At 36.6% G+C, this 10,561-nt stretch overlaps 1 protein-coding gene across 1 annotated transcript; it reads right to left on the reverse strand.

Moving 5' to 3' along the window:
* Positions 1 to 9,257: 9,257 nt before the first annotated feature.
* On the reverse strand, positions 9,258 to 10,295 carry LOC147369239 (olfactory receptor 2T3-like). The gene has a single exon (XM_086413507.1). It carries the CDS (start codon positions 10,278 to 10,280, stop codon positions 9,258 to 9,260), a length of 1,023 nt encoding a protein of 340 aa, XP_086269633.1. The 5' UTR covers positions 10,281 to 10,295.
* Between the last annotated feature and the right edge of the window lie 266 nt (positions 10,296 to 10,561).

Genomic DNA, 10,561 nt, shown 5'->3' on the forward strand with positions numbered 1-10,561 from the left:
TTCCTTGGACTGTATAGTCTGTGGGGTTGCAAAGAGTCGGACATGACTGAGAGACTTTACTTTCATTCTCACACAGAGTACATCATGTGAAATGCTGGGCTGGATGAAGCACAAGCTGGAATCAAGATTGCTGGGAGAAATATCAATAATCTCAGATATGCAGATGACACCACCTTTATGGCAGAAAGCTAAGAAAAACTAAAGAGCCTCTTGATGAAAGTCAAAGAGGAGAGTGAAAAATTTGCCTTAAAACTCAACATTCAGAAGACTAAGATCATGGCATCTGGTCCCATCACTTCATGTCAAATAGATGGGGAAACAATGGAACCACTGACAGGCTTTCTTTTCTGGGTTCCAAAATCACTGCAGATGGTGACTGCAGCCATGAAATTAAAAGACACTTGCTCCTTGGAAGAAAAGCTATGACCAACCTAGACAGCACATTAAAAAGCAGAGACAACACTTTATTAACAAAGGTATATCTTGTCAGTACCAGTATGGTTTTTCCAGTAGTCATATATGGGTATGAGAGTTGGACTATAAAGAAAGCTGAGTGCAGAAGAATTGATGTTTTTGAACTATGGTGTTGGAGTAGACTCTTGAGACTCCCTTGGATTGCAAGGAGATCCAACCAGTCCATCCTAAAGGATATCAGTCCTGAATATTCATTGGAAGGACTGATGCTGAAGCTGACACTCCAATACTCTGGCCACCTGATGCGAAGAACTGATTTTTTGGGAAAGACCCTGATGCTGGGAAAGATTGAAGGCAGGAGGAGAAGAGGATGACAGAAAATGAGATGGTTGGATGGCATCACCAATTCAATGGACATGAGTTTGAGCAAACTCCAGGAGTTGGTGATGGACAGGGAAGTCTGGCATGCTCATTCCGTGGAGCTACAAAGAGTCAGACACAACTGAGTGACTGAACTGAACTGGGAGTGCAAAAATGAGGTTCATCTATCTTAAAATCCTAACTGCCCTTTGCATAGTGCATAGAAATTTGAGGTAAAAAAAAAAATTAGATCTCAATTACAGGAGAAAAACTATTAAAAATTCCAACATATGGAGGCTGAACAACACGCTGCTGAATAACCAACAAATCACAGAAGAAATCAAAAAAGAAATCAAAATTTGCATAGAAACAAATGAAAATGAAAACACAACAACCCAAAACCTGTGGGACACTGTAAAAGCAGTCCTAAGGGGAAAGTTCATAGCAATACAGGCATACCTCAAGAAACAAGAAAAAAGTCAAATAAATAACCTAACTCTACACCTAAAGCAACTAGAAAAGGAAGAAATGAAGAACCCCAGGGTTAATAAAAGGAAAGAAATCTTAAAAATTAGGGCAAAATAAATGCAAAAGAAACAAAAGAGACCATAGCAAAAATCAACAAAGCCAAAAGCTGGTTCTTTGAAAGGATAAATAAAATTGACAAACCACTAGCCAGACTCATCAAGAAACAAAGGGAAAAAAATCAAATCAATAAAATTAGAAATGAAAAAGGAGAGATCACAACAGACAACACAGAAATACAAAGGATCATAAGAGACTACTATCAGCAATTATATGCCAATAAAATGGACAACGTGGAGGAAATGGACAAGTTCTTAGAAAAGTACAACTTTCTAAGACTGGACCAGGAAGAAAGAGACAATCTTAACAGATGCATCACAAGCATGGAAATTGAAACTGTAATCAGAAAACTTCCAGCAAAAAAAAGCCCAGGTCCAGACAGCTTCACAGCTGAATTCTACCAAAAATTTAGAGAAGAGCTAACACCTATCCTACTCAAACTCTTCCAGAAAATTGCAGAGGAAGGTAAACTTCCAAACTCATTCTATTAGGCCACCATCACCCTAATACCAAAACCTGACAAAGATCCCACACAAAAAAAGAAAACTACAGGCCAATATCACGGATGAACATAAATGCAAAAATCCTTAACAAAATTCTAGCAATCAGAATCCAACAATACATTAAAAAGATCATACACCATGACCAAGTGGGCTTTATCCCAGGGATGCAAGGATTCTTCAATATCCACAAATCAATCAATGTAATACACCACATTAACAAATTGAAAAATAAAAACCATATGATTATCTCAGTAGATGCAGAGAAAGCCTTTGACAAAATTCAACACCCATTTATGATAAAAACTCTCCAGAAAGCAGGAATAGAAGGAACATACCTCAACATAATAAAAGCTATATATGACAAACCCACAGCAAACATTATCCTCAATGGTGAAAAATTGAAAGCATTTCCTCTAAAGTCAGGAACAAGACAAGGGTGCCCACTTTCACCATTACTATTCAACATAGTTTTGTAAGTTTTGGCCACAGCAATCAGAGCAGAAAAAGAAATAAAAGGAATCCAAATTGGAAAAGAAGAAGTAAAACTCTCACTGTTTGCAGATGACATGATCCTTTACATAGAAAACCCTAAAGACTCCACCAGAAAATTACTAGAGCTAATCAATGAACATACTAAAGCTGCAGGATATAAAATCAACACACGGAGATCCCTTGCATTCCTATACACTAATAATGAAAAAACAGAAAGAGAAATTAAGGAAACAATTCCATTCACCATTGCAACGAAAAGAATAAAATACTTAGGAATATATCTACCTAAAGAAACTAAAGACCTATATATAGAAAACTATAAAACACTGGTGAAAGAAATCAAAGAGGACACTAGTAGATGGAGAAATATACCATGTTCATGGATTGGAAGAATCAATATAGTGAAAATGAGTATACTACCCAAAGCAATTTATAGATTCAATGCAATCCCTATCAAGCTACTAACGGTGTTCTTCACAGAACTAGAACAAATAATTTCACAATTTGTATGGAAATACAAAAAACCTCGAATAGCCAAAGTAATCTTGAGAAAGAAGAATGGAAGTGGAGGAATCAACCTGCCTGACTTCAGGCTCTACTACAAAGCCACAGTCATCAAGACAGTATGGTACTGGCACAAAGACAGAAATATAGATCAATGGAACAAAACTGAAAGCCCAGAGATAAATCCACGCACCTATGGACACCTTATCTTTGACAAAGGAGGCAAGAATATACAATGGATTAAAGACAATCTCTTTAACAAGTGGTGCTGGGAAAACTGGTAAACCACTTGTAAAAGAATGAAACTAGAACACTTTCTAACACCATACACAAAAATAAACTCAAAATGGATTAAAGATCTAAATGTAAGACCAGAAACTATAAAACTCCTAGAGGAAAACATAGGCAAGACACTCTCCAACATACATCACAGCAGGATCCTCTATGACCCACCTCCCAGAATACTGGAAATAAAAGCAAAAATAAACAAATGGGACCTAATTAAACTTAAAAGCTTCTGCACAACAAAGGAAATTATAAGACAGCCTTCAGAATGGGAGAAAATAATAGCAAATGAAGCAACTGACAAACAACTAATCTCAAACATATACAAGCAACTCCTACAGCTCAACTCTAGAAAAATAAATGACCCAATCAAAATATGGGCCAAAGAACTAAACAGACATTTCTCCAAAGAAGACATACAGATGGCTAACAAACACATGAAAAGATGCTCAACATCACTCATTGTCAGAGAAATGCAAATCAAAACCACAATGAAGTACCATCTCATACAGGTCAGAATGACTGTCATCAAAAAGTCTACAAACAATAAATGTTGGAGAGGGTGTGGAGAAAAGGGAACCCTCTTACACTGTTGGTGGGAATGCAAATTAGTACAGCCACTATGGAGAACAGTGTGGAAATTCCTTTAAAAACTGGAAACAGAACTGCCTTATGATCCAGCAATCCCACTGCTGGGCATACACACTGAGGAAACCAGAATTGAAAGAGACACGTGTACCCCAGTGTTCATCGCAGCACTGTTTATAATAGCCAGGACATGAAAGTAACCTAGATGTCCATCATCCGATGAATGGATAAGAAAGCTGTGGTACATATACACAATGGAGTATTACTCAGCCATTAAAAAGAATACATTTGAATCAGTTCTAATGAGGTGGATGAAACTGGAGCCTATTATACAGAGTGAAGTAAGCCAGAAGGAAAAACACCAATACAGTATACTAACACATATATATGGAATTTAGAAAGATGGTAACAATAACCCTGTATACGAGACAGCAAAAGAGACATTTATGTATAGAACAGTCTTTTGAACTCTGTGGGAGAGGGAGAGGGTGGGATGATTTGGGAGAATGGCATTGAAACATGTATAATACCATATATGAAATGAGTCACCAGTCCAGGTTCAATGCACGATACTGGATGCTTGGGGCTGGTGCACTGGGACGACCCTGAGGGATGGTATGGGGAGGGAGGAGGGAGGAGGGTTCAAGATGGGGAACACATGTATACCTGTGGTGGATTCATTTTGATATATGGCAAAACCAATACAATATTGTAAAGTTAAAAAATTAAATTAAATTAAAACAAACAAAAAAAATGAGATAAGGTATTTCACACAAAGTAAACCAGAAGAAAGTTGGTTCATTGGACAAATTAGGGAAAATTCATTAATAAATAAAAAGAAAGTCACTTAAACATAATAAAATGTATGATACCTGTTAAAATGTTTTATAAACCTAATAAAATATCCCTAAAACACATCAACTGGAGAAGGCTTTGACAACCCCCTCAAGTATTCTTGCCGGGGAAATCCCAGGGACAGAGGAGCCCAGTTAGCACCAATTCATGGGGTTGCAGAGTCAGACTCAACTTAGTGACTAAACACAAAGAAAATATATCAAACAAAACAAAAAACTGCAGAGAGAACAAAGTAGCAGCAGGGGGATTACAACACATTCCCTTCTCTATGATAGACAGAAGAAATAGATAAAAATTAATAAAATTTGAACATCAGAATTCAGAATGAACACATGAGAAACATTACATTCAATGACAAAAGAAAATATAGAATTTCCACAAAAAAATGATCACACAAGGCCCATAATATAAGGTGTAAAACACTTCAGAAGATTAAATCTCTGTACTCAGAGTTTGAATTCAGAATGCATTAAAACATAAATAAGAATGTCTCACGTGTTTGTAGATGATAAAATATTATTTTAAATAATATTTGGGCCAAATAAAATATTCACTTATCAGCCCTATAGGATACTTCAAAGGCACCAAGTAAAAGGAAATTTAGAGGCTTAAATATGTATGTTAGACTATTTTTTTTTATTCAATGACTTAAACTTCCTTTTAAAAAAATCATATAGCATTGTATATGATATTTTTTAAAAGGAAGTTTAAGTCATTGAATTAAAAAAATAGTCTAACAAACATGTATATTATCATATGTGAAATAGATCGTCAGTCCACATTCGATGCATGAGACAGGGTGCTCAGGGCTAATGCACTGGGATGACCCTGAGGGATGGGATGGGGAGGGATGTGGGAGGGAGGGTCAGGATGGGGAACACATGTACACCCATGGCTGATTCATGTGATTGTATGGCAAAAAACACCACAATATTGTAAAGTAATTAGCCTCCAACTAAAATAAATTTTTTAAAAAACTAAAAAAAGAAAATATGTCATATAATGGCAAATGTAAACCAAAGACAGTAAAAGAAACAAAACATACAATAAGGCACATCAATAAACTAAATGACAGTTCTTCAAAAAGACAAACAATACTGATAAACTTCTGCTGAAAATGATCAAGAAATAAAAGAGAAACCACAAACAATCATAAACTATTATCAGTAGTATAAACAAGGACATCACTAGGGGAGCCAGAAAATCACATGATACTTACTGATTCTGTGAACTGTTTATTGATTATGGGATATAAGAATTCATACCACCAGGGTACATATACAAAAATAGCAGCATTGTTCATAACTGCTAAAAAAATGAAGACAATATATGTATTCATCAGCACAAGAGTGTGTGATTAAAGTATAGTCAGAAAATTCTATTTTATACAACACAGATAATGAATAAATCCATGATTCAACAACATGGATTAATTTTTTAAACATAATAACAAGAGATTCTAAGAGAAAGGCAAAAATACAAGCAACATGATTAATCCATATGTAAACCAAACCAAGTGACATTGTTAGATGTACAAAAACAGGTGATAAATCTGTGAATAAAAACAATGAAATGATTTTTAAATAAAATTCAAAATAATGACTACCTGGCAAGCAGGAGCTGATCTTGAATAAATAGGTTGAGAGCTTCCAGGCACCAGAGTAATTCTCATTCTAGGTTTGGGGGATGGGCCCTGGATGATTCATTTGCAAACATTCCATAAGAGGCATCCTTAAGTCTTTACACGCTTTTCAATACTATTTTTCTCATTAAAATTTTGTTATAGAAATTATGCAATAGATTGGAAGTATATAGAAGGCTAGAGATTAGGATGGTTTGCTTTATTCTTTGATAACAAATATTGTTCAATTAGTTCAATTAGATGGAATTGTTAAAAAGAAGAAAAGCTGGGGAAAATTTTTAGGAAGACCTTTCAGAAATCTTTCAGATGGTTGTTTATGTAAGTAAGGTATCCCCATACCTCACCCTTGAGGATGGACAACCCCTTTCTCTTAAGTATGCCTGTCTCTATCCTTGCCCTCCTCCAATCTCCAGTTACTCTAATTTTAGAATAAATATTGTAAACATAACATTTATTAATATACTTAATAAATATTTAATTTTATATAAATTAATAGTATATGAACATAATTATTGTGCATAATTTACCCTGCATTTAGAGTAATCAAAAATTGAATGATAAAAATTTTGTATATGTTATGTGTATATGATATTCAAATAATATGCATATAATATGTAAAATATGTGTTCTTACAGTTTCCATGTTCATGCCACTTTACATGCATATTCAATTTGATATTTACAGCTTTCTGAAATTTCCACTGCTTCATTTATACTCATATTTCCTTACAAGCATTTCCTCTTTGGTTTTTTTTTTATCTTTTTTTTTAATTTTTTTTTATTATTTTTATTTTACTTTACAATATTGTATTGGTTTTGCCATACATCAATATGCATCCGCCATGGGTGCACACATGTTCCCCATCCTGAACCCCCCTCCCTCATCCCTCCCCATACCATCCCTCTGGGTCATCCCAGTGCACCAGCACCAGCCCCAAGCATTTCCTCTTTGAAGCGTTCCTTTGTCTCTTTACAAATATATAATCTTTATTTTGGGATCACTGTTCAAATCTGGTGTTCCCTACTAGATGCTGTAGGGCTCTCATAGTTTTTATGACTGGGATCCCAAGTCTGCACAGCTCTCTTCTCTACTAGGAAATAAACCCCTAGATATAAGGCCTTGCATTCTGGCCACTGCTTTGTCCCTCACAAACTTCAGAGTATCTGTAACATTGCAAGTTATCTATAAAGGTTTAATAAATGATTAAATAAACCAAGAGCTTAGGAAGATTTTCAAAGAGTTTAATTAGCAGAATGACACTGATATTAAATGAAAGAACATTGGATAAATACTAGATTTGTGATAAAAAGATAAAATAAATGTTTTACAAGATGGTTTTATGGGTTAACCAAGTACTTACATTGACCTTTCTAACAGAAAGATTTTAAAAGGCCAGCAATACTGTTCTTTAATTCAACATCAGCTCACGAGCTTTTCTCATGTGACAGAATCTACACTGGCTCCTTCATGCTCATGAAGAAGCAGGGCCAGGGCTCTGACATACAGAGTCAGAGCCCGGGGTAAAGCCACGTTCATCCAGTCATACCTAAGAGGGGACAACAGACCCTTGAAGGGAGTGAGCCCTGGACTTAACAAGTGAATTAAATTCAGTTCATATTCAAAGTACCATGGTGATGTTCTGTTGCTAGTTCTATTAGTGGTAGAGAAATCAAGATAGTGGGATGGGGGGGGAGTAATTTGATATTAAAGCTGCTGTGTAGCAAGCTAGGATTTAGCTAGAGGTCTCCTTGATCCTACACACTCTCTCACAGCTCCACCACTTGAAGGCAAATAAAAAGAGTAGAAAATCCAGAGGTGGGAATAGAAATCACAGTTTGCAACAGGTGTTAGGGACTGCCTGTGCATATTACCTCTGTATTTGTCAAGGAACTTGAATAGCAAATTTTGCTTTCCCCATCTCAAAAGTGATTACAAGGCAACTGTTAGGGCTTGGGCAAGTTCACAAATGCCACATAGCTCTTGAGAACTAAAGAGGCAGATTCTGAACTAACTTCAAGACTAATTATTTTTCACTTGATTACATCTAATCACAACAGTCCCCCTATTTGTGGGTAAATTCAAAATCAATATTTCAGTTTTTCTTTGCACTTTGTGTTCCTGGATGACAAATACATAAATCAAATACTCATTTAAAACAAAAATCAAACTGATTGGAAAGATAATATCTAAGACTTATCTAATGATATTGTTAATAATAAGATTAAAATTGTTTAATTGCTAGTGTCAGTTTGGGCAGTTTTGCTTCTTTTATTTATGTAATCACAGCAGTTTCTAAAACTAAAATTTTACCTACCTCTAGATAAAGCTCTCACTTTTTAGATACAGGTTCTTTCCCCTCATTGGTGGAGTTATTTCCATGTTCAGACAAATTCCTTATGTAACACTATAGGAATAATCATAAACAAATAGCAAAAGCATTGAGTTGACATGCCATGTAAAGAATTGACATGCAGCAGGTATGGGGTATGAGAATACCCAATGTCTAACATTTGATAGCAAGATAAAGGTTCTGTTCCAAGTGGTGGTACCTCAACAATTGAGAATCCAAGTCTCCTTCTTGTACGTTAATCAGAGGAAATGTACTTTTTCCTAATTTCACATATTCCCAAAACACTAGACACTTGTATCATTTTGTTCATGAATATAGAAGTTCCTGAAGACTTCATAGTAATTCACTTTTACTGCTATTGTTCAAAATCAAGTCTCATACTAAAATGATTGATAAACTTGGGATGTGAGATGAGATAGAGGGCATTATGTGTAGTTTTCTTTATGTCAGTGTTGACATAAAGGATAAAAGGACTCATATATAAAAGGACCATAAGAATGTTACATTTAATGTGATAAATTAGGATGAATAAACAGGATGGAGGAGAAATGTCACAGGCATAGGAAAGAAGAAAGACATGACTAGACTTAGTTTGGGGGACCGTGTAAACAGCAGACAAATGAAAGCAGAAAAAAGGAAAGGAGGGATAATATAAAAGTTGAAAGAGTCGTGGTCATTCCTAGACTTTCCCCTTTACAACTTTCTCTAGGCTCAGTCCTAATTGCATCCTGCTCCTCAGAGCACCTGTGACATCTTTATTGTGGAAGCTGTAAATGATGGGGTTCAGCACAGGGGTGATGATGGTATAAAAGGCTGACACCATCATGTCCTGCTCAGCTGTGTGGTAGGAATCGGGAAGCATGTAGGTGTAGATGGTGGCACCAAAGAAGAGTAACACTACAGTCATGTGTGAGGAGCAGGTGGCAAAAGCCTTCCTGTGGCCCTTGGCTGAATTAATCCTGTGGATGAGGTGCAGGATGAGGGCATATGAGCTTGAGATAACCACAGTGGGGATGAGGAGCATGAGAATACAACATAGGTACATGAGCATTTTATAGAGGGAGATGTCATAGCAGGAGAGCTTCAGCAATGCAGGAGCCTCACAGAAGAAACTGAGGATTTTTCTGGAATGACAAAAGGGGAAGCTCATGGCTATGGGTGTGAGCAACAAACCATCCACCATTCCTAGGAACCAGCATCCAGACACCAGGCATTCACAGACTCTCTGGTTCATCAGCAGGGGATAATGGAGAGGTCTGCAAATAGCAGCATATCTGTCATAGGCCATGGCAGACAGGAGAAAAGTCTCAGCTCCAGCAAGCGTCAGATAGAAGAACATCTGGATCCCACAACCTGAGGGAGAGATTGTATGATCTCCTGTCACCTGGCCCAGGAGCATCTTGGGCACAGTCACAGATATGTACATGAGGTCCATGAGGGAGAGCTGGCTGATGAAGAAGTACATGGGGGTGTGCAGGCGGGGCTCCAGGTGGACGAGGATGATGAGGAGGGCGTTCCCAGCTAGGGCCATCAGGAAGAAGATGAAGGTCGCAGTGTAGAGGAGGAGGGCATGTTTGGTTTCACCAAAGAGCCCCACAAGGATGAAATCACTTGACGTTTGATTCTGTGAAGTTTGACTCCCTGAGTACATGGTTACAGTTCTCACTGAAGAAGGAAGAGCCATCACTTTTAAAAATTTCATATGCACATACTTTTTAAGATTTTTCCAAAAAAGTACTTAAAACCATTTTTTTTTTAATATGAAATTGTACTGATGTAAAGTCAAATGTTCAAATTTCTGAAAGGCCAGGTTGCACTTTGGCCACAAGTTTTGAGGAGATTATGAAACGGACCTAGGGAGATGACAACTATACCAACAGACAAGTTGCTTACACTCTGTAAATTACTTACTTTTCCCCCAAACTGAGAATATAAAAGGACTCATCTCATAAGATGATTAGAAAACTAGAGTAGAAAACACAC

Source organism: Bos grunniens, chromosome 7 (assembly GCF_055505025.1).
Source record: "Bos grunniens cultivar Pamir isolate PY7600 chromosome 7, Bosgru_T2T1.0, whole genome shotgun sequence".
Classification (NCBI taxonomy): Eukaryota; Metazoa; Chordata; class Mammalia; order Artiodactyla; family Bovidae; genus Bos; species Bos grunniens.